The sequence below is a fragment of the Camelina sativa genome, chromosome 4 (assembly GCF_030686135.1).
Source record: "Camelina sativa cultivar CO46 ecotype springtype chromosome 4, ASM3068613v1".
Classification (NCBI taxonomy): Eukaryota; Viridiplantae; Streptophyta; class Magnoliopsida; order Brassicales; family Brassicaceae; genus Camelina; species Camelina sativa.
In genome coordinates this window covers 31,651,620-31,676,665 of record NC_141883.1, presented here as the reverse complement: position 1 = coordinate 31,676,665, position 25,046 = coordinate 31,651,620, and the positions used below count along the sequence as shown (strand labels likewise).

At 34.2% G+C, this 25,046-nt stretch overlaps 5 protein-coding genes across 6 annotated transcripts; 3 read left to right on the top strand and 2 right to left on the bottom strand.

Annotated features, from left to right (window-relative positions):
* The first annotated feature begins 1,505 nt into the window (after positions 1 to 1,505).
* LOC104783071 (Golgi SNAP receptor complex member 1-2) lies at positions 1,506 to 3,799 on the top strand. The gene is made up of 6 exons (XM_010508156.3): positions 1,506 to 1,849; positions 2,290 to 2,486; positions 2,903 to 2,992; positions 3,111 to 3,182; positions 3,293 to 3,422; positions 3,519 to 3,799. The coding sequence occupies exons 1-6, from the start codon at positions 1,717 to 1,719 to the stop codon at positions 3,614 to 3,616; spliced, it is 720 nt and encodes a 239-aa protein (XP_010506458.1). The 5' UTR covers positions 1,506 to 1,716; the 3' UTR covers positions 3,617 to 3,799.
* A 6,822-nt stretch (positions 3,800 to 10,621) lies between these two features.
* LOC104783070 (axial regulator YABBY 1) lies at positions 10,622 to 13,186 on the top strand. Its single transcript, XM_010508155.3, has 7 exons — positions 10,622 to 11,006; positions 11,125 to 11,283; positions 11,392 to 11,524; positions 12,096 to 12,144; positions 12,239 to 12,314; positions 12,690 to 12,767; positions 12,884 to 13,186. The coding sequence occupies exons 1-7, from the start codon at positions 10,893 to 10,895 to the stop codon at positions 12,956 to 12,958; spliced, it is 684 nt and encodes a 227-aa protein (XP_010506457.2). The 5' UTR covers positions 10,622 to 10,892; the 3' UTR covers positions 12,959 to 13,186.
* A 1,015-nt stretch (positions 13,187 to 14,201) lies between these two features.
* LOC104793474 (14 kDa proline-rich protein DC2.15-like) lies at positions 14,202 to 14,835 on the bottom strand. Its single transcript, XM_010519829.3, has one exon. The coding sequence runs from the start codon at positions 14,759 to 14,761 to the stop codon at positions 14,366 to 14,368; it is 396 nt and encodes a 131-aa protein (XP_010518131.2). The 5' UTR covers positions 14,762 to 14,835; the 3' UTR covers positions 14,202 to 14,365.
* A 582-nt stretch (positions 14,836 to 15,417) lies between these two features.
* LOC104783068 (autophagy-related protein 8e) lies at positions 15,418 to 17,018 on the bottom strand. 2 transcript variants are annotated; one of them, XM_010508152.3, is made up of 5 exons: positions 16,808 to 17,018; positions 16,574 to 16,631; positions 16,378 to 16,433; positions 15,908 to 15,960; positions 15,418 to 15,811 (listed from the first exon to the last, which is right to left on the bottom strand). In XM_010508152.3, exons 2-5 carry the CDS (start codon positions 16,611 to 16,613, stop codon positions 15,592 to 15,594), a joined length of 369 nt encoding a protein of 122 aa, XP_010506454.1. In that variant the 5' UTR covers positions 16,614 to 16,631; positions 16,808 to 17,018; the 3' UTR covers positions 15,418 to 15,591. The 2 variants fall into 2 exon arrangements, with proteins under 2 accessions (XP_010506454.1, XP_019100634.1); XM_019245089.2 differs by lacking the exon at positions 16,808 to 17,018 and having other exon boundaries at positions 16,574 to 16,786.
* A 3,892-nt stretch (positions 17,019 to 20,910) lies between these two features.
* LOC104783067 (scarecrow-like protein 27) lies at positions 20,911 to 23,495 on the top strand. The gene has a single exon (XM_010508151.3). It carries the CDS (start codon positions 21,375 to 21,377, stop codon positions 23,316 to 23,318), a length of 1,944 nt encoding a protein of 647 aa, XP_010506453.1. The 5' UTR covers positions 20,911 to 21,374; the 3' UTR covers positions 23,319 to 23,495.
* The last annotated feature ends 1,551 nt before the right edge of the window (positions 23,496 to 25,046 follow it).

Genomic DNA, 25,046 nt, shown 5'->3' with positions numbered 1-25,046 from the left:
TTTCTATATATTGCTTGGCAAATAGTCCAAAGTCCAAACCCGAAGAATCTTACATTAAATGCGACACGTCCCGCTTAACCGTTAGCCTAGGTTAATTTGGAAATGTTTTGTCAGAGCTTCATACTGTTTAAACTTTGAAGATGAAGACAAAACTATGCCACCACACGTGTGCTGGCCAAGTGGGACAATTTTTTTAAACCTATTCGATAAAACTTACACGAGATCAAATCCCCACCATCTCGTTTATTTATTTGTTAGTGATTATCTACTGTTTTTGTTCTTCTTTTAATCAGGGTGAGTGCCCCAGTGATCATCTACTAGGCTGTGATTTTGTTATAATATTTATAAATATAAAAATACGATCGAAAACAAAATGTGTACGGTGCGTCCTCTTGTTGCGTTACTTGCGTACGTTTATAATGGTTAATATATAAAATCATATCAGGACAAACACACTTTTAAGCAAAAGCGAATAAAGATAGATCTAGTTTTGAGTAATTGGGGGAGATTCACTAAACGTTTTCATGCTGAAGTAGTGAATTTTCCACGAATAATTTTCTTTATATTTTGATCTACTTTACACGTTCATTTTGTAATTTAAGATCGTGTGTTTGCTGTATCCAAAAAAAACCGTGGAAGTTCAAAGAAATCAAAAACAAAACTGAAAAAAAACCCCCCAAAATTATCAACCAAAAGATAAAAGCACATGATAGATCAGTATTGCACTCTAATGCCATATTAGCTAATAAAATTATAATATCAAAAAATCTTTTATTCAGTCAGTGTAATGTTGACATATTGTGCTTACACGATACACACTACCTTATTGATTACAAGCAAAGCAAAAACAAAAAAGAACCCCGACAATACATACACAAAAATCCAATATTCCTTAGGATCAATCTATGTTTTCAACCGACAAGTTTTTTGAATCATATTTGTTGCAAGTCCGTATCCTAGCTAAAAGACGTTTAAACGTTCATAATTAGATATTACCAGTTGGAGAAGATATTCGTTTTCTTTTTGCCATCACTGTTTCCCACAAACCCATATGGCCATATTAAATGATATTTGTATATTGTTCTTCACAGTTAAAATATACAATTGGTTATGTGTTGTTATAATCTACAGTTTTCTGATTTGATTATATAAAGTTAAGCACAATTTGCGGATCACAAAAAAAACAAAAAAGAAAAAAAAATTGTTTTGGACCTTTCGATAACAATGGGAATCTGAAAGAAGTTTGTTCCAAACGCAACACTTCTGTCGATGGTGATCGTATAGAATTAGAATCTTTCCCTTCATATGTCCCCAACTCATCAGCGTCGTGTTTCCGTACAGTTCGTCGTACGGACACGAACGTGTCACTCCACACTGGTCACCAAGTCCAAATTAAGGCTTACCAAACAATGGGCCTCTGTAAGCCCATTATTAAAATTGTATGGATAGAAAGGCCCATAACTAGTCGAGCGAAGAAGTAAGCCCAATATTAAAATTGTATGGATAGAAAGGCCCATAACTTAGTCGAGCGAAGAAGAAGCGGAGGAGGGAAGAGAGCGATCCTCTCTCAGTCTCGTTCGTCGTAGCTGCTAAATTGATCCCATCAGTTTCAGTTAAAATCAGATCGTCGCCGCTCCGGCATTGGTTCAAGGCGGAGCTGACGAATTTACCTGTGAACGGAGAGGTTACTGATCTGAATTGTTGAAGATCGGAAAAATGACAGAATCGAGTCTGGATCTGCAGGAATCTGGTTGGGAGGAACTTCGACGGGAAGCTCGTAAAATCGAAGGCGATCTAGACGTTAAGCTCTCTTCTTACGCTAAGCTCGGCGCCAGGTTTACCCAAGGCGGTTCGTTCTTTCTTCCTTTCAGCTTTGATCATGCTCTCTGCGTTAGTAGCTTTGTAATGTGATACGGATCGATGAATGAATTTTCGATATGATCTCTTCAACGGATTGAATTTTGATTGATATTGTCTCTCGTTCTTTGTTACGATGCTTAATTCATATCTTTGCTGTGGAATGGATAAATCCGAATGTGTTTGTATATTGTTCTCAGCGGATTTGTAAACATTAAGGTGAAGTAGTGCTGCAATTGATAGTGCTTTTCTCCGATTTTGTGTGATTTGTTTTCAATGTGTAATCGACCCTGTGGAAAGGGTTTTGTGTTTAAAGCTTACTGTGTTTTGCATTTAGCTCTCAAGCTTTTAAGAATCGCATTGTTGTAGCACATATTGAAATGCAAAGTTCAGGTGCCTTTCTTTTACCAGATTCATATGTTTTGGTTTCAGGGTATGTCGACGCTGGATCTCCAACCGTTGGATCTGGAAGATCATGGAAGTCTATGGAGATGGAAATTCAATCGTTGCTTGAGAAGCTGTTGGACGTTAATGATTCCATGAGTAGATGTGCTGCATCTGCTGCACCCACAACTTCGGTTACCCAAAAGCTTGCAAGACACAGGGATATACTTCATGAATATACCCAGGTTTTCCAAGTTTTCTAATAGCTAGCCCCTTCACCTAGATTTCTTTTGTTGTTTTCAGATCTTTTAGTGAATTCTGGAGTAACTGCAATGAATAGATCCGGCATCTCAAACTTGACAATTCTGATCTCAATGCTACTACTAATGCAACAATCTTCAGCTCAATATACCTTTGTAGTACATGCATAGGGTAGATAAGTTAATAGATGTCTTTGCATCCACTGTTTTGGTACCATGCATCCAAGATTTAGTGATACAAGATGAGTAATTGCAGTCCCATTTTCTTGTAAAAGGCAAAAAAACTTAGCAGCAGTGTGGCTTTTGTTTAGCGATAGTTATGTTCCTATAGTATCATGACGTTATATGTATTATCTGACATGTATTCCCTCCTATAATGTATATTCATGTATATTTTCTAGGAGTTTCGAAGAATAAAAGGAAATATAAACTCGTTGAGAGAGCATGCTGAGCTTTTAAGTTCTGTCAGGGATGACATAAGTGAATATAAGGTAATGAGTCTCCTAAAGCATTTTCGTTTAGAAAACGAAATTTCTTATGATTGGAGATACGCATTCCTTCTATGCTCACATTTTGATTGAAAATCGGGTTCTACTTTTGCTTCTGCAGGCTTCTGGTAGTATGTCACCAGGTGTGCAGGTGCTAAGGGAGCGAGCTTCAATCCATGGAAGTATAAACCATGTAAGATACTTTGTGTAGTCATGGCTTTTGTAATCTGAGTGTTATACTCTATTAATACCCCTCTTTATAATGTAATTCTTATGATGAGTTTATGGAGAATTTGGCTGCAGATTGATGAAGTCATTGGTCAAGCTCAGGCAACAAGATCAGTTCTTGGCTCTCAACGATCTCTGTTTTCAGATGTTCAAGGAAAAGTAAAAAATCTCGGAGACAAATTCCCAGTGATTCGTGGCTTACTTGGTATCTCCATCAACCTCTCTATATGATATCTTCAGTTAATTAATCTCATTAACCTTCTATAATCCTTGAGCAAATTTTGCTTTTTCGATTAAATAGGTTCGATTAAAAGGAGACGTTCTCGGGACACACTTATCCTCTCTGCTGTTATCGCTGCTTGTACGTTGTTTCTTATCATCTACTGGCTCTCGAAATAAACAGTATGTTCATACACCTAAACTATAAAAATGACTTTGCCTCAGGCATCTCTAGATGGAATTTTTCCAAGTTTTTTTCTTCTTGCTTTTGGTGTTGTTTTGCCATTTTGTTGGGTTATGTGTTTGTAGGACAATATTTATACACCCTGAATTATAAAACAAAAGTAGAGTAAAATTCGAAAACTCAATTTTCACAACATCGAAGGTCAACAATCCATGTGACATCATTCAGGTACTTGCTTTTTTTACCACACGCTTAAATACTTCAATATGGTCCAACATACAATGTGGTCCAATACACACTATGCTCTGTTTTGTTATGCTAGATTTTTATTACTCTCAACCCTTTAGTTTGGTCCTCTCGACCACAACAAGTGTACGAAAAAGTAACCCAACTCATAAATCCATCTTTCAGCTTACCATTTACATCCACTCAGAATATCTAAAGGCCACCCGCTATTAATTTTGGGTGGGGATACACTTTAGTAATGATGATCCAGTCCTTGTATTTATTTCACTCCTTCCTATATGTCCTACGTATAGTTTTAACAAGTGCTAATCAATGTGGTTCGTAACTTCGTACCGGTTTAGAGATTTTGTGGTGGGGCAAAGCCCACATATCAACTTGACCTAGCTTTGCTCAAAGAAACAAAAAAATCAACTTGACCTAGCTTCGTGGATAGCCATTCTAAGTTTTCGTCCCTTGAAGATATGGTCAAACGTGGACCTATCAAAAAGAAAATTGGATGAAAACGGTTAGTCCATTATAACACATATCTATAATCCAATCTATGAATAGATAAATAATCGACAAATAGTTATAACGTATAGTCTCGTACGTGAAAGATATATATAGGCTAAGCGAGGAAAGTAACCAAGAGTTACTCCTACGCATGATTCGTTAACTAATACTAATTATAGTTTGAATATATTGTTTTTGAAGGGGGGAGATTGAAATTTAGCTTTTGGCTTTTTGCTTTACATTGGCTGGACATAGGACTAGGAATCAGACGCGCTTTTTTAAAAATTAAAGCTTGTTAGATTCTACGCTTCCCAATGGGAGACCGTTTCTTACGAATTTTCAGACAATAAAACACTCGAAAGGATCAGAGGAGGTTCAGTTCCTCTTTTTGGTTAAAAGTGAAAAAATAATAATGATTATAAGTTTTGTAAATACAGTTGATATATGGTGTCTATAGTATAGTACTAAATTACTAATCAACCATCACCTATATTCGATAACTCACGGATCGGGGGTACAAACAATTAGGAACAATCGGACATATGGAACTCATATATAGAACAACTCTCTTCTTCTATCTTTATTAAAACTCATAATTTTGTTCAAATAAAGTGTCAGAGACTTTTAAATATGAGATTTATACTGGTTAATATTGACTTGGATTGTTAAATGCACAGCATTCTTAATTTTTTTAGGAAAATTTGTTTTTTTTTTTTTTTCTGGTTTGTAGATTGTAACTGCCAACTCAGAACATTAGTGGTACATTTTTCGTTTGTATATAAAAAAAAAATCACGTTTGAGTTTACGATTTGCAAACGATGGTATGTCCTGAATGTGTCTTTAATGTAACAAAACAGAAATATTATACTACTAGATGTAAACACACACATAAATGCCAGCAAAAGAAAAGCAAGTTATCGTTAATGTCGTCAATGCAATAAACACATTAATTAGTATGGTTGAAATAGTATGGTCAAACCATTAAATGGTAAATTTAAAATAACTAATTTTTGAAGATTTATTCTATTGAACATAAGCTAATGATTTATATATGATTGATTGACGAGGGATCCACTCCTTGATGATCATTTATCAAAACAAGGAAGTGCAGTACTTCAATGTTCATTGATCAGAGATGAAATCGGGACTCATCTAGTCATATTTTGCATTCTTGCCTTGATTAGGCTTCGCTGAAATGTAGGACTAAACATCAAAATATTAAATAACATAACTAATATGTAGTATATCTATTAGACATATATTTAAAACTAAAAAAAATATGGAGCGAGAGAGAGCTTTAATATGTCCAATTTGGCATGTTGCTGTGCCCTAACAAGGAAATGTGAGGAGAGAAAATAATGTACGTGGCAGAGAGAAGCCTGCGACATAACGACAAAGAGACGGACCATAGGGTCGGAGCCGAGGAGCCTGGACGGTCCATAAACATGCTTAACCTATTAGCCTACATGACTCTACCCTATGAGCTATTACCTACCTTACCTACTCTCTCTCTAGCTCTCCACTCCGTACTCTTCTTTAATTTTACTTTTCCACTCGTTGCAGTAAAAATTACTGTAGATAATTTTTAAATACACATCCATACATCCTTGAGTTTAAAAAAAAAAAACAAATAAAACATTCGTACACACATAGGCTAAGTACTAAAGAGGCACGCACGAAGTTTAATTTCGTTTTCATTTAAACTTTTTCTAAATAGAACTGAATTCATACACAAAATAATATTCTCTTCATTTTAATTATATATAAAATTGATTTTTGTATTCTAGTAGTTTTCATTGTAGTTGCACGATATCAAGATATGAGTTCAAAGTTAAAACAACTGATTTGTTCGTAGTTGGGGATAATATGGCTTTGATCAATACCATCGTTTTACAAAATATGTATACATGAAACATCTACATATAGTATTGTCGAAGTGTAAACATTCCAAAATTATATTCAAATAATCCCTATTGTTATCAAAACAATAATACATGTGAACATCGTTCTCATTTACTCACTTTTAGATGTTGAATCCAGTCGTAAATTTTTTGTTTTACCCACACTGTCGCTTTCCTTGATATCCGAGAATTTGTTACTCCATAATTTACTGAGGCCAATTATATAAGAATTATATAGAAAGGGGAATCTTACAAAACCCCATTTTCTTTTAATAGTTTTATGAGATTTTCACAATCGTAGTTTTGTATGAAAAGAAGATAGAAATAGAACTGGAGAAACCCTATAGTCTTCACATCTGCGACCTTTTTGAAGCACAGAATAAGTAAATGCTTTATTCACACACATTTATGTATGGATATAGGAATGTGTGTATACAGGAATATTAATATCCAATTCAAATATTATACTTTGAATAGCCATTATTCTTTGTTCTGCGCAACAGCCCATTTCTAACTCATCCCTGGTAAGTAGCAAGCGTAGGCACATTTTTTGTTTAATTTTTATAAACAACCGAGTTTCTGATTTTAGATGCGTACACTTTTAATCCGTAACTAGAATGGTTCATAAAATACTGTATATTTAACTGATCATACAAGTAGTCTTTTCCAACATAGTCTTTAGTAGCTAAATTGAGTTGAGTGAAACAGAAATAATAAAAGTTACCCATGAAAAATATTAACACTTGGTTTTTATCTACTTGGTCATGTATGTTAATTTGAAAGCAAAATCAATAATACAATAAACATTAAACCCTATCTATATATATATATATATATACTCTATAGTCAAAAACTTTGCTTTAATATAACTGGTCAGCGAAGATTGAATCGTTTATAATAGCGAGATGATACATTAAATTTGTCAACATATGTTGATATTTCTTATGTAGTGATGGGCTTTGTCTAATTTTTTTTTTTTTTTGTGAACTTGATTAGTCTCTATTGATCTCTAAAGACAAATGATGGTTGACTTACATTGACACCAATCTTCACCCTCAAACATGTGGGGTTCAGCTATACCTTTACAATTTGGATGTTTGTGAAAAAACAAAATTATAATATATTAAGTAAAAGATAATATACTACTACTATTATTCTAAAAGGGAGGAAGTCCCCAGACAATCTATTATGTACACACCATTTGAAGAATTAAGTTCATTTTAATCAGCGCATATGAATTAACTGATCATGCATAACATCATTGGCAAGGTACTTACTTTTTAGAAAAGTAAGAACTCAAGAAAATTATTTCATAATCATCATTGCATATATATACATATATATATATATATATATATATGAGAATAGATTAATTATAGCTTCCATTAAATTGTAAGTACTTTCTCATTAGATGTACAAATAGATTGGGGGTTTATGGCAAAAGCTTTTCTAAACCAATCAGAAAATAAAAGAATAGGGAAATGTCAATGTCACCTATGATCTCAGTACACACATGCATATACACATATAAATTCCACTATATCTATACGCACCTACATGGGTGTACGATCTCTAGAATTCCCATCGCCCAAATTGCAACAAAAGTGTGGGCTAACCCTAACATTATATACGTTTCTAATAAAGCGTGACCAACATTTTCAACTTTATTTCTGCCTTCATTACAACCAAAATTATGGACGCCTGTACTCAAAATTCCGCCTTAATTATAATTGCGTCTTTGGTCGACCTTACCTATATGTATAAATACCAGTTGCTATATTTCAGCCTTTAATTTCATAATGTTAAGTTTATATAATAATGTGCTTTGCGGTTACCGGATGTTATGGGTTACAAACCAAATTAATTTGCTCGTAAAATTAAGCAATATTAAACAAATTAAACTCTTAAATGTTTTCTTAGACAAAAACTACGATTGGCAATAGCCAATAACACGACTAAACACGATTGATTTTGCATTATATAATCTAATTCCATGAGTTTGACTGGTATGTTAGCAGAATAACAAAATAATTATTAGGAAAATACATTGAACTGGATAAAATTTCGAATAATAATTGTAAAATATTGAAGGGCTAGTTTTATCAAATTAAATTCATGAATACCGTTAAAATATAAACATGTGATATACCTTTCATCTCCTTTGATCATTTGGATTCCTAGAAAATAGACAAATATTATTTTCATTGACATGCAAGGAAATATGGTTGGACAAACATAGATACAAATTACACAGCATCATTTCGCAAGTAGATGCATAGATATTTTCTCAGACAACTATACTTGAAATGAGAATGGAATATTTTCTTAAAACATATGTAGGTTTCAAATTAATTACGTGTGGAGTTTTGTTCGTGGCTTTCACCAATATGGTGTTTCTATATATACGTACATATACATGGCGCTTTTGAAACTATCATTCAGAAACAATACATTAATAATATATTTGTTGTTCCCTTTTTAATTATATGTTAATTTCACAGAATTTATATTAGTATGATGATGTTCTGTTTTTAGTCTGGATTCAAAAATCTGATAAGAGTGCGTAATTGAGTTATATATATTAAAACAAAAAACTCGATTAACCAGCATCCGGTATACGATAAAGTTTTAATTAATTTACTTTCGCTATCACGGAAAGTCGAGTTGGATGATTCCAAATATTCAAATAAGGAGAAAAAACAATCATATAATTGACTAAAAAGGCTAATGATAACCAATCAATAAAAATGGAGCATCATGTTTATCTCTACACATATGATACATACAAACAGAAAATGTTTCTTAGTGTGTTTGATAGGACACAAAACTGAAATTAATAAAATGGAAAATAGAAAAGGAATTGTATAGAGAAACGAGAAAAAAAAAAAGTAATGGCAGTGGTAATTAAGGAATGACAACAACGGGTGAATGAGGCGACGCTTAATCGCTCCCATGCACACGTCCCTTTCTTCCCCCCACCTCTGCCGCCCTCTCTCTCTTCTTCCATTGGGAACTGCGAATTCTATTGTCAAAGCATTAAAACTTTTTCTCTTAAATATTTTTAGCTTCGTCGTTTCTAAACTTACTTACAACGTACATTACATGTGTCATCACGTGCAACGCCAACCCCAAAGCCTAAGCTCGCGAATCTTCTAATATTATGCCTCAATCGACCCTCGTTCATACTACATCTTACTCCTAATATTTCAAATTGTGAAAAGATCAAGTAGAGTTTTGTAGTTTAGTGATAATCGTTGTATTGATCGAATCTCATACTTTTGTCGTAATTTATGTATGGGTATATTGGCATCTATAGATTTTATTTTTTTAGTAACAAGAATGTTTGTTCTAGTGTATAGAAACACATGAATGCCAATTTCAAATATTCTAAACAACATTTTCATGTATTGGCACATTCTCTTTTAAGTTCATTACAAATTTCAGTTTGAGATCAGATAGAAAAGAGTCCGTCATTTAGCGGTTTTATCCTTAAACTATTTGTCATGAGTCTTGTCTCCTTGTGACCACAAGGTCATGTTAGTGGTACAACGGAATTGTGTGATTAATGTCTACGTTTTCTAGTATGGGGGAGACCGCATGGTCAACCGAGTTTCTAATAAAGGCATTATCGAAAACAAAATCCGATATAAGATGTTGACAACATATATTTAGTAATAACTCGCATCCTTTGACTAATTAAGAGTATAGTATGTTGCTATGATCTCAGTTAAGAGTATGTTGTTGTAATTAAATTTAAAGTAAAATATAAAAAGTAGACTAACTTTTGATTAATCTTATGGTAAATTTCCATAACAGATATACCAGCTTTTGATTAACTAAAAAAACAATAGTATTTTATACAGTATACACATTTTTTTCAGTCGGCCACTTAAATTAACAGAAAATTTAGTCACATTCGATAGTTATTAATACTTATACACCGTCGCATTTATTACAAATGCCATTTAAATTTATTCGATTTGTATTATCGATGTACTAATGACCATTTATCGGTTTGTATTCCGTTAATTCAAAAAATAAACTATGTAAAGTAAATTTTATTTTACCCAAAGGAGGATGTCTAAACTCTGTTTTTAAAGTCTCAAACTTTTTCCATTCTCATTTCAGCTTTAGATCCTACTTTAAGTTGCATATAGTGTCCAAAAGGTTTTTTTTTTGGGCTGAATAAATTCTATATTCATCCCAAGAAAATGGAGAATTTCTTAATAGAATTGTATAGGTAAATAGAATTTTAATACACAATAATATGTACACAAGATTGCCCAGTTCTAATAATTAAAGTAATTTGAATAATTAGCTTAACAAAAAACATTATTAGTAGACGACCTAGAGGCTACAACTAGAGCCTTGGTTATTTTTATATTACCTCTAATATATTAGTATCTCGTATTCCCTTCTCTCTCCTTTCACCTCTTCTCTCTCTATATATCTTCCTTTGTGGTATATAATACACAGCAACCCAACAATCAAGAAGATCAGATCATGGTGGGGTTTTTTATTTTCTCCTTATCAAGAATCCTCTGATCAGTCAAATACCCATCAATCAATCAAATCCCCAAACACTCCCAAAAAAAGATCAGCTTCTAATTTTTTCCTCTTCTTAACAAAAAAGATGTCTATGTCGTCTATGTCTTCCCCTTCCTCAGCTGTTTTCTCACCGGACCACCTCTCTCCTTCCGACCATCTCTGCTATGTCCAATGCAACTTTTGCGACACCATTCTTGCGGTAAATACTAACCTCACTTCGATAGTTTCTCTTCATTTTCTCTCCTCCATCTTCTCATCTTCTTCATCTACATCTAATTAGGGGTTTTATTAATTCTGTTTCTTGTATGTGTTTATAGGTTAGTGTTCCTTACACGAGCTTGTTCAAGACCGTCACTGTTCGATGTGGTTGCTGTACCACTCTCCTGTCTGTGAACATGAGACTTCTCCTCCCAGCTTCTAACCAGCTCCAGCTCCAGCTCGGTCCTCACTCTTACTTCAATTCCCAGAACATTATGGTACATAACAACATTTAAATACATAGTCTTATAGAAGTCGATCTCATCTAGCTTATTGGAAGTATATATGTGTCTTAAAGCCTCAAGGATATATATATGTTATTGTAGGAGGAGCTAAGAGATGCACCGTCTAACATGAATATGATGATGATGAATCAACATCCTAACATGAATGACATACCATCTTTCATGGATCTTCATCAACAACATGAGATTCCTAAAGCACCACCCGTTAACCGCCGTAAGATACTATTTACTCTCACTTTTTAGGATTTTTTCAACTTCTTTGCTAACATTATTGATAATTTGGTTGTGATGATGAATCACCATTTAGACATGCATAACTTTTTTCCTTTCTATTAACCGACACCGGATCTTGTCCAAACCCTAAATATCATTGAATTATGCAAAGGAGGAGATCACCTAAGAGATATTTTTCTGTAGATTTAAAATATTCATCGACGACCCATGGCCTTTTGTATGTGTTGCTTCGTCTACACATCCGGGATGGCTTTTAGCGTCTATAAACATATTAAAGTGACGGTAAATAGAAAAGGGGAGATAGATTCATGGATCCCCCGGAAATCTAGCTAAAGAGAAAGAATCTAAGTAATATGTTAGAAGATGGGTTTGTCTTTCAAAAAAAAAAAAAGCATGATGAAGTGATGATGGGTTAGAGAGAGAAAAGTGTTGTTTTGTGAGAGAGAAGAAAAAAAAAGACAATGAAAGTAGTTTTAATGAGTGTTTGTCTCTTTCTGTCTGAGTTTTTGTTTTTTCGCTTTGTCTTTGCCGTTGAATTTCGCCATTGCCAGCTCCAGAGAAAAGACAGAGAGTCCCATCCGCATATAACCGATTCATCAAGTGAGTCTTATTCAATTTTTTTACAATCATTCGTATATTCTAATTCGTAATTGTCCCCAACATTTATATATGCCTTGTCACTTCTTTATTTTAGGGAGGAGATCCAACGCATCAAAGCTGGTAATCCTGATATAAGCCACAGAGAAGCCTTTAGTGCTGCTGCCAAGAATGTAAGAACCTTAATCTTCCACATCCCAAAATTACATATTGGTTGAAATAAATGTCATCAACCAAAAGACTCCAAAACCCTTTGAATGTGTTTATCTAGTTCAATCTATATTAACACTTCTATTTCTAGGGCTTTTCTTGTTTCATTTTACAATAGAAATTAAACGATTGATACAACTAACATCACAACTTGGTTAGATTGCAGGTAGAAACTAGGGTTTGGTTTAATGTATGGGTATATATAACTATATCTGCTTGTATATATAGGTAATAAAGTCATATGTAGGTATAGCTGAGATTAGGAGTAAAGAGTTTTTGTCGGGTTATAACACAAGTTGATATGTGTCTTGTACGTATGTTGTTTATGTGAAATGCAGTGGGCCCACTTCCCCCACATACACTTCGGGCTCGTGCCAGACAATCAACCCGTGAAGAAAACCAACATGCCCCAACAGGTAAACCCTAATCTGTCGACATACACCTTACATCTTTTTATATGTTTGTGTAAGATATCTACAATAATTCCAATTGAGTTTGATCATCATATCTTAAACATGGTGTATATATATAGGAGGGAGAGGATAACATGGTGATGAAAGATGGGTTCTATGCTCCTGCGGCTAACGTTGGCGTGACTCCTTACTAAAAAGATAAATATAATCGACAAGTGTTTGGGAGATTCAGATCCAATTTCATAAGGCTTATGATGTTCAAAAGTTGGGTTTCTTTTTTCTTTCTTGAACTTATATAAATTAATTAATATATGCATGCATGTGTCTTTTTTTTTTCTGTTGTTGTAATCAAAATCTTGCTAATTAATGTTCTTATGTTACATTTCATCTGTAGTTGTTTAATTTACCACAATGTTTTATTATTTTACCCAGAGCCTAATTTTAAAATTGTTATTTTTATACCAAAAATTCATTTTTACACCATCGATCACCACATTTACAAAAAAAATCAAAGGAAATTATAACTGTCACTTAATCTAAAAGCTTCTTCTTTTTAATTTCCATATCATCGCAAATTTAACTTCCGCAAGGAAATATATAAATTGGCTCCCCCCTCCGGCCCGGAAACATGAAACCATATAAATCTATCTAAATTTCTCCATCCAAAATCTGATTCTCTTGAGATGGTGTAATTTTGTTGGTCCAATGTTTTTAAATAAACAATTAAACAGTATATTAAATATGAACTGTCATAATATGTGCAATAGAAGGGAACATAAAGTATAGAAATACTTATTTTGTAAACATCTCGAATTACTGAGGTTCATGATGAAAAATAATAACAAACAATAGTAAATGGGTCAATTGACTATGTAATTAGGCCTGCTTATAAGTCGGCCCAATAAGGTTAGTGACGAGGTTCCTTATCAATTGGTAGACAATACATGGTGATCAAGAACCGGTGATGATAAATTGATCAGTGTCCTTAATCCTTATAAATCTCTCATAAGCGAAATCTGCCAACGGAAACTGCTTCAGAACTTTTTTCTTCAGTCTGCGGTGATCTGTATTTCATTGTCTGATCACCGTATTATACACTTCTCGAAGACATCGAGAAAACAAGAGTTCCAGACAAAAAGCGCAACGCTTCGTTACTTTTATACCGGACCATCCAATTTCTAAGTACTGTACATTATACCGGTTCTTTTTACCCTATCGCTTTCAATCTAATGTGGTCCATGTGGTCATATGGGCCTATGCTGGATTGGATAATAATTAACCAATGGGAGACCACGAAGAGACCTTCTAAAGCAAATAGAGGCTTTGATTGAAGCAAGAGCACTGGAGCGTGTGTCATTCATCTCCATGACTGACCGTAACTTTTGGACGAGAGCTCTCAAGTCAAAATCTAAGAGAACTTAGTATTAATAAAAGAGATACATTAAAAGGTTTCATTAACAAGCTCAAAGATTACATCAAACTCAATATGAGAGAAACAAAAGGTTGGAGATTAATTTGCATATTTCTCACAAAAACAATAGATAACAGTAGAAACAAACATTGCAAACCAAAGAGCTTTTATCTTTTTAAATCTCAAATCTTCAATCACATTGGAAACCGTAAGGAAGTTTCTTGCCACAATAGTTCAAAAGCAAGCTTAGATCAATTGGAACATTGAGATTAATCCCCAAGACATTGGCTTTAAGAGCGGTGCAGAGACAAACAGCAGCTTCGAGATTAGCAAGACCTTGAAGAAGTGAACAACAAGGAGTCTTAGGTGGAGAACCAACAAGAACGTTAACTAAACCCAATAAGTCTGCGCAAACACCGAGCTTAAGTGTGTCGGTAGGACAAGTGGGTTTAACCGCAGGGTCCTTCTTTGGAGACTTAGGGGGTTTAGGAGTAGTTGGTGGACATTTTGTGGAGGTTACAAAAGTGAAGAAAAGAAGATTAATTGTGAGAAGAAGAGCTGTAACTGCAAGAGCCTTAGAAGCCATAGAAACTTTTAGTTAATGTTTTGGAATGAAATGTGAAGGAAGGAGAGATAGAGAACATGGTTTATATAGAACAAGTTATTACATGTACAGAGATATAAATAGTAAAGCATGTGAGTGACTGAAGAAAATTTGAGCAAGAAACAAAACTATCCAGCTAGTTGGCTTTTGCAACTTGAGGCCATGAGATTGATTAGACTAATTTTAGGAATTGTATATTTTTCTATCATAAATAGGGAAAAGACAAGATGTTTCTCTTGTTTGTTTGCGAATGTAAAAGGCTCCACAAACTTTGTTGAGCCAGAGTGTCTCTCTGGGAGGGATGTATCAGTTTTGGTGTAGATTATACGTTGTTTGATAAGACATTATTGTTGCATTGCATTAGTCCCCATTCCTTTAGATTTTTATATATGAACTAAAAGATCAGCATCAATCGATTAATTTCCACATCCAAGTGGACAATATAATCCCAAAAACAAAATCCAAAAAGTCTCATCATTACACTTTTCCAACATTTGGGTTGGATTGATTTGGTCTAGTATATCCCAACTTGTAGATACATTCTAGAGAGGTATCCAGAAAAGATTCATGCAGCATCATCAAATGATACCAGTCTAATGAACTCTTTTTAGAAGCCACAAAGAGGAATTGGAAGATGATAATACCAAAGAAGAGAATATTTTAAAGATTAGTATATGTACATTTTAAGAAGTAAAAGAAGATGGTAAATCACAAATTGTTTGAGGAATGATAAGAGATTGAAGCAAACTATACATAGAAATTGAGAGATGGGAAGCAAATAAAAAGTGGCCGTTTCTCAGGTAAAGGGATTATTAGATTGGAGAAGCACCAAATGTGTTCTCGCCACTGTAAGTGATGTAAAGGAAGCCATCTTCGTCCTTCTTATCCTCGTAGACGCTTGACATTAGCTCTCCAGTAGGAGGAAGAACATTGTCTACGAATATGAAGATAGCTTTCTCTGCGCTTAGTTTGATTCTCTTCCGAATCACATACACAAACTGACCAACTGTTAGGTCTGACGGCACAAGGTACCTACATTTATCAAAAATCCAGAAGTTAATTCAAAACTCCATACAAGTAGTGTTCAACATTGAAACATAACAAGTTAACAAGATCAAAGGTCATTACTTTTTCTTGTCTATGTTTGGGACTTCACTTTTCTCAGCCTTTTCCACAATCACCTGCAATCAGTAAAAATAGTGATCAGAACTTGAAAGGAAAAACAAAAAGTATTGTGTTATGTAACAATTTCTTGGCAAATTATGAATTCCAATCGAAAAAGAACATTAATAATACAAGCAAAACTACGAATAGCACCACAAAGATTCATGTTCTTGTTTGTGCAATTGTATTCACCACATATGCATACGCAAACACAAGTAAAACCTTACAAGAGCAGAACAAAACTGATCAAAACAACCAAAAAGAAAAAGAAAACAAAGACTTCAACAGTATTGGATTCTCAAACAAACTAGCTAATGTTCTGTAATAATTCTTAGCTGATTATGATTTCCAATCCAACATTGAAACAAACACACGCAAACACAGATCCATCACCACAAGAACAGAACAAAATCTAATAAAATCAAAGAACTAACCGGAATCCGGTCAGGGTACTTCTCCCTGATCCTTCCAGCTTCAGCCTTTCTCTTTTCTGTACCCCCCCCCCCAAAAAAAAAAAAAAAAAATCTCTAAGAATCTCAGATATTACACATATATGAACGCTTATTTTATATACTGAAACCAAAGCAAAGATGACAAAAATCGAATCAAGTAAAGAAAAAAAAGACTAACCGAAATCGTTGTCCAGCTTAAAGCTGCTGCCTTTATTCATCTTTGCTTCTGGAAAAATCTATACAAACGGAGGAAAATAAAACGAAATTGAGAGACACAAAAACCCTAATTTTGTTCTAGCACCCAAATCCAAAAGCCGCGTCTTTTTTTTTATCGGAAGCTTTGGATACTAAGTAATATTGAAGCAATTGAAACGAGACTTAACAGAGAGATAGATATCAAAAGAAAACTTACAGAGATAGAACTTGAGGGAACGGATAAGGATTGAACTCTTGAAGAAGAAGATACAAAGTCAAAAAAGCAAACCTATATTTTTCCGTCTATGATTGGATAACGTTAAGTGCGATGAATGACTACACCTGTATATTTATTCTATATACACCTTGCCGGGTGACGTGTTTCGTAATTAGACACGTCAACTTAGCTTGTTCTCCAAACAAAAATCGTTCCATTATTTATTTGTACTTAAATAAATATATTTTTATTAATTAAAAAAAAAAAAAAAAAAAAACATAAAACCAAATGAGAATTTTTTTTAGTTCAATTTCTATAATTTTTTATCTTTGACTAGTTCTAATAATATTACGCAATGTTAATGTTATATAATTTTATTTAAATTTCATTGTACAGTTTCTTTTCCTTTCTAGTGGAGGACACGTCTATCTGGAAGATTTGGTTTTCTCCCCCTTGTTTCTTTCTTTCTTACGGCTCCGATGTTGATTTTTGTTTGTTAAAGTGATGCGAAATTACGCGATACACGAAATCGAATAATAAGGATAACCAAGCTTTAATGGGTCAAGTTAATTAATAAGTGGGCCTATTGTAGGTTTACGATGAATACGAGGTTCGGTGAGACTAAATATATAAGGCCCATGCCCAATATATTAGGTAAGTCAATAATTTTATTTTTTGAAAATTTTCAATCTTCTAATCACGCAAATGATAGAAATCGTTTTGTTTTGCGCATTTGCTTTCATCTCATTTGTACGACAACAAAGAACCTGAAAAACATAATTTCGTTGTCTTACCGATTGGAGGCCTAATTGAGTTATTCCATTAACCAAATTCTAACAAAAGAGTTATCAAGACTCCAAAAACCAAATAAAACTTAGTAATAGAAATGTAAAGGGACATAAAAAAATGAGAGGTATATATAATTGGATGAGCACTTGATCATTGCCAAATGATTAATAGAGAATGTACGTAATTGTGCATCGTATAGTTTTATAATTCAACTATCCCTAGATTTTAGCAATACTAGTTAAGTTTTAATTATGTATTAATTCGATGATTATCTTTTTGTTCTTGTGTTGGTCGTTGTCTTAACAAAAAGAGACCACACATATTATAACCATTTAGCAGCATTATTGTATTTTCTGCCATAATCATATAAATCCAAACATAAACATCGATACAACTATGTATGCCATGTTCATCTTTATTTTAGTTTTTCACAATTTCATCACGATAATTTCTACAACAAGAGCCCCATTATCGATACACCTTTCCTATATACTATATATTTTTCTAAGTGATCGATAATAGTAAATTCTGCGCAAATGTTCCTAATTAAAGGTCTGAAGCCTGCGTGTATGAGAAATGTATAAGAAGTTAAACTTTAATTTTAAATAGATATTGCTATAATTTAAATATTTAATATGAACACAAGTGGCACGTTAGTGGTGTCCCTTCTTTAGCTAGTCATCACCTCCAAGATTGAATAAGCAAGTTGGTAATTTGTATTCTAAAAATAACAAAAAGGCACGAAGAAAATAATTTAATGCTCTCTATACACATTTTGTTTTTAAAGACAGAGTTACAATTAGTAGTGGTGGAAACTCACATGGAGGTTTGTGATTTGTCTTGGGAAATAAACCATGTCTCTCATAATGACAATGCTCAAATAATAATTAATATAAGTATGCATTTTTTATAATAACCTGAATTATATATTTTCTGGTTCAAAACATAATTTTATGGTTAACTCATCAAGGCAACAACACTGATACACAATAATAACATAATAAGCATGTCCACTTTGCATTCATACACAAGCAACCAAGAATTTCAATCTTGTCTTGGAAATCCAGCTGCACATCTCCTTGTTTTGATTTTCATTTACTCCACTTCATAGTCTTCATGTTTTTAATCACTTGTTTATTTGTATGTATATGTAATGACCACTTGATTTATTGGTAATGCTATTTTGTTAGATACGGAATAAACTAGTATATGTTAGCGTGATCCATGTTATGTCATCGAGGTGTTTCATTACCACGAATTTTCTTAGAAATTGTGAACAACATATTGGGACCGTGCGATCAATTTGATTTGTGTTGGCAAGAAAAACACTGTTTTATTAGTAATTTTAAAATAGAGTTTGGTTTCCAACACAGTTGTTTACTACTAGTACTAGTATTTTAATATCGTACACCTAATGTAAAGAGTTTATTAAGAATGGACAAAAAAAAGTCGATTAACTACTTAATACTTAATTGTATTTTAGTTATTTAAACACGAATTAAGTAGAGTGGAAACTTTAAACTTAGCACTGTCATTTTCATTGACCAAAATTAATATACTACTATCAAAAAATCATTTTAAATAAAAATAGTATAAAACTACTACATTTTAAACAAAACAGTGGATACACTTCAACATGCTTGACTGCTTTCGCACAAAAAAAAAATCGCTTCACATATGGTTGCAATTTTAAAATTTAATTTTCGTAATATATAAAGAATAAAAGTAAGGTTCGAATAAATTAGGTTAGTTATTTAACTAACACATGTTAATGAGTAACAACATTGAGTTCATTGCAAAGAAAAGGATAAAAAGAGTTAAGTTTTTTTTTTAATCACGAGTTAAAGTAATCGATAACACCACCAACCATCTTAGATTTTGTAGTTAATTAAAAGAGAGAGAAAAGCAAAAAAGGAGAGAAATAGTTCCAACACTAGGATTTTGAATGGTTGTAGGGTATGGTTATGAATGGTTGTAGGGTATGGCGTAAACTGGACAATGTATATCAATACTTTGGTTGGACAATGTATAACAATATTTTGGTAATATTGGTATACAAAATATTGAACTGTGGTATGAAACAGATTAGTATGGAACTTTTGAGGAATATATGAAAAATGTAAACTAGTAGTGAATTTACAATGGTATGGAGTTGTACGCTAAAATGCATATCAGGATGGAGATTTTTAATATGCAATAATGCATACTAGTATACAATAGTAAATTATAAATTAAATGGAGACTAGTTCAATTTTAGTATACTCTGGAGCAGTACAACTATTCAAAGGCTAGTTAAGTTAGATATAGAGGCGATGGGACGATCTTTAGGGAGAGACAAAACAAAACATCTCAGCCGTTGAAATATACTATTGTCTCGATGTTTTCAATAAAATCTTCAAAAAGCCAACACAGAGGAGGAGGAGGGAGACTCTAAAAAAGAGCACCGGTCCGTCAGATTCAGTTTCGAAAACCAGGCCCCAAAGCCACCTGCCATTGCTGTTTCCCCTACAATTATGATATCGTCCCTATCTCTTTTCGTAGTCCCTTCCTCGAAACTAAGGGTACAATTGGGAATTACATTGATAATTTAGTAATGAACCATCTGCGTCAGTTTCGTCTTTTTGCTCTGTTTCCTCGGCATATGTAAGATTTTCTTTAATTTTTTTTTAAAAAACACTGTTTCAGTTTCAGATCAAATGACTTCTTCCTTTTTTATTTTATTTTCTTTTATATCTTGGAAAAAGTAATTCGAAAAATAAAGTACGTAATTAAAAAAAGGGAAAAACATTTGAATTGAGGGGTGGGTTTTTTTTTCTTTTTCTTCCGAAAGTCGTATTTTTCGTTTGTATGTTTGGAAAAAAATTAAAAAAAAAAAATTGTTGGGAAAAAAAAATCATGTGATATTTTGTATTAGATGACTTACTGAAAATTCGACTAATCCGTATAAGATCAATTTAATTATAAACAATCTCAACTATTTTTATGTTATTAGCGTATTATCTTCTACCAAATCAATGAAAAAGATAAATGTATACATTCTACTAGAATTAGCTAGTAAACATTCTACTAGTACATAAACCCCTAGAATAATCGTACAATTGATAGAAGTAACATTCTAATTTTTATTTCTTTTTAGAAAACAAGGATTTTGAAAGCTTTATTACGGCCAAAATTGAAGAGAGTAAGACAAATTGCAAATAGGGGAGAGAAAGGAGAGTAGTGTCACGCGCTGCGTATTGCGAAGAGAGGACTCGACAATGATGGCACAAGAACACGGTACATATGTAGATAAGTACATCTACAGACATAAGCCACACATAGAGGACGAGAAGCAACCCAAAAAACACACACACACAAAATAAAAATAAAAATAAAAATGAAAATTCCATTGTTACAAGAACCAAAAGATTTAGAGAGAGAGAGACTGTAAATGTAAAATAAAATAAAAAAGAGAGGGAGCATTGATGAAGACCACTTTTTATATATTGCACGCATCCATATAACAGCTACAGCATCAGAGAGAAATAAAGAAGAAGTGATTTTAGAGAAAGAAAAAAAAAAAAAAAAAAGTTGGGGCGCCAATTACAAGTTTTGAGCTTTGCATGTGTTTCTTTCTTCCGTACATTTAACATCTCTCTCTCTCTTCTTTTGTTGTCTTTCTGTTCTGAGATCTCTCTCTCTCTTTCTCTCTAGGGTTCTCTTTTTTTTTCTTTCTTTTCCTTCTTCTGGGATTGTTTTTTTTTTTTAATTTGGGGTTACTGTGTGTTGAGAGGAGGCGATGCCCTTATCCTTTGAAAGGTTTCAAGGGGAGGGGGTGTTTGGTTTATCTTCTTCTTCTTCATCTTTTTATCCAGATTCTCATAAAATCTGGTTAAACAATCAAGAAGACAAAACCGGAGTCAGAGAAGCTAAACAAGAAGAAGATCTTGGTTATGTTGTCGGTTCTTTTCTACCGGAGCCGACGTCTGTCCTCGACGCTTTAAGGAGTCCTAGTCCTCTCGCCTCTCATTCGTCAACCACCACCACGCTGTCTTCCTCTCACGGCGGTGGTACCACCGTCACCGCCACCGCCGTTACCCCCGGTGATGATAATAAATGTAGTCATCAGATGGGTTTGGATGATCTTGATGGTGTTCTCTCTGCTTCTTCTCCTGGTCAAGAACAGAGTATCCTGAGACTTATCATGGACCCGGGTTCTGCTTTCGGTGTTTTCGACCCGGGTTTTGGTTTCGGGTCTGCTTCTTCCTGCCCTGTCACTGATGATAATTCCAATCCTCTGTGCAGCTTCCCGTTTCAAGAGGTTACGAATACGACGGAAGCTTTGATCAATCCCACGACGAATCACTGTTTGTTCTCTTCTAACCCTCCGTTGTCTCCGCCGGCGAAACGGTTTAATTCCGGATCTCATCATCATCAACCCGTTTTCCCTTTCTCGGATCCGGATCCGGTTCACGACCCGGTTCGTCGTCAGCACCAGTTTCAGTTCCCGTTTCAGTTTCACCAACAACAAATCCCGTCTCCTTCTTCTTCTTCGGCGGCGGTGGCTATGGTTCCGGTTCCGTCTCCGGGAATGGCCGGCGATGACCAATCAGTCATCATCGAGCAGCTGTTCAACGCGGCGGAGCTTATCGGAACCAACGGAAACAACAACAACGGCGACCACACCGTTCTCGCGCAAGGGATATTGGCGCGGCTCAATCACCATCTCAACACTAGTAACCACAACCACAAGTCTCCGTTTCAGAGAGCTGCTTCTCACATCGCTGAAGCTCTCCTCTCACTCATCCACAACGACTCGTCGTCGTTAATCACGCCGGAGAATCTGATTCTTCGTATCGCCGCTTACAGATCCTTCTCCGAAACGTCGCCATTTCTCCAGTTCGTTAACTTCACAGCGAATCAATCGATTCTTGAGTCGTGCAACGATTCAGGGTTTGATCGGATCCACATTATCGATTTCGATGTTGGTTACGGAGGACAGTGGTCGTCTCTAATGCAAGAACTCGCTTCCGGAGGAGGTGGTGGAAGAAGAAGAAACAGAGCATCGTCTCTTAAATTAACAGTCTTTGCTCCTCCTCCTTCAACAGTCTCCGATGAGTTCGAGCTTCGGTTCACAGAGGAAAATCTCAAAACTTTCGCCGGAGAAGTCAAGGTTCCGTTTGAAATCGAGCTACTAAGCATAGAGCTTCTCCTAAACCCGGCTTATTGGCCTCTCTCTCTCCGTTCATCGGAGAAAGAAGCAATTGCGGTGAATCTCCCGATAAACTCTGTCGTCTCCGGTTACCTCCCGTTGATCCTCCGTTTCCTCAAACAAATCTCACCAAACGTCGTCGTTTGCTCAGACAGAGGATGTGACCGTAACGACGCGCCGTTTCCAAACGCTGTGATCCATGCGCTTCAGTACCACACCTCTCTGCTCGAGTCTCTTGATGCTAATCAGAACCAGGACGATTCGAGTGTAGAGAGGTTTTGGGTGCAACCTTCGATTGAGAAGCTGTTGATGAAACGTCAACGTTGGATTGAAAGATCTCCACCGTGGAGAAGCTTGTTTACGCAATGTGGGTTTTCTCCGGCGAGTTTGAGTCAGACGGCGGAGGCTCAGGCGGAGTGTTTGCTGCAGAGGAATCCGGTTAGAGGGTTTCACGTTGAGAAGAGACAGTCGTCACTTGTCATGTGTTGGCAAAGGAAAGAACTTGTTACTGTCTCTGCTTGGAAATGTTAGAACAAGAAACCACTAAAAGACCATTCAAGCTAATTTCTCCGTTTTTTTCCCCTCTTTTTCTCAGATTTTTAAAAATGTTGTTATGTTTGTTCAATGGCGGTGTTCTTAGTTTCAGACTTGTGGTGTTTTAACATTTTAAGGAAGTAAGGATATATAATCAAAAGTCTCCTTTTGTTAGATTTTGTTTTTGCTCTTTCCGAGTTTATGCATATAAATCTCTTATCCAAAAATAGAAATATGCAGAAGAGGTATGCTTAATTCAAATCATGTGGATTAGTATTTGTTATCAGGATCTTCATATATAGTCTACATAACTCGAGTTTATGCATACAAACATTCTACTTTAGACTAAACTTGATTTGTGGAAAACGCTGTTGTTAAGGTTAAGGTCCTATGAAAGGATAAGACATCAACTTTGAATTAAGAAACCATTTTATCTTGTTATTATATTGTAATGTAGAATTAGTGAATATCCCCACGGTACATGGACATTTCCATCAAGTAATTTGTATATAGTATTAAAAACATAGAACCAAAAAGTGAAAGCTAATTGAATTTATCATATGGGTTTTTGGAGCTTCCAAGGTTGAATGTTTGTTTAATCGTCTCGGGTCCCTAACGTATTTTTTCTTTCTTCTTTCCCTCAGTTATGGCCATGAAAAAGTTTTTTTTTTTCCTGTCATAAAAAGGTTAGCACTTTAATTTGCGTACAATGTTTATTTAGATGTGTAGGGATTAAATGTATTCCTAAGCTTTTTTAGATTTTAAATATACAAATGCATGCATTATTGTAATACGACTTTTGTTCGTGAAATCACATGGTCGTAAAGTCATTGGTGCTTTGATATTATAATCTCTTCAGTTTTTGATTATAAAACTTTCTATATATGTTAACTAAATTGGACGGTCTTGATTTCTGACCAACCGCTTCATTTAACTTATATCGATATACATAGATAGTTTTAATGACGTCGGTGTACTTCTTGTTTAATCGTGACCATAACCCGTAGTAGCTAAAAAACGTGTAATTTTATAGATTGGCTGGATTAAAACTAAAACAAATTAATGTGTCTGTTTATATCAATTATTGTCTTCTTTATTTTACTAAGAAGATCTATATCTAATCCACTAGCATCTTACCTAACTATTAAAACACTCGATTAAGTTTTTGTTTTTTTTGGGTGCGGTTAATATTATAAGAGAAAAACATTGTAAAATTTTGTTCTGGTTTTATTCTACTTTCGGCTTATATATTGGAGGAATAATTTTACAAACAAAAAAATTGAAATCTTGAAAGACCTTTCCAAAGTCATGTTTAAATTATTTTTAAATTAGAAAAAAAAAAAAGTAAACAGGAAACGAAGAAAAATAAATTTAATAGTTTAAAAAAGTTTTGGTTGTGACACCTCCTCTAGTAGCGGATCGAGGTTTGCATGTTACTTTGTATGAAATGTTTTTGTTTTGGTTGCCTAATTTCGAAATTATCAGCTTTTTGACAATATAAAAAAGCAATCAGCTTTAACTTATAACTTTAAAAAACTAAAACAAAAAAGTCATATACGTCATCAATAAGATGCATACTATGAGAATTTGAAACTAAGAAATATAATAACGTGAATTAAAACATGGAGCCAAACCGACAACAGACACTTTTGTCTCCATGACTGCCAAAGAAAGCTTCATAATTTTTTTACTTTTAGACATTAATTAAGAGAAACACCGGTTCAT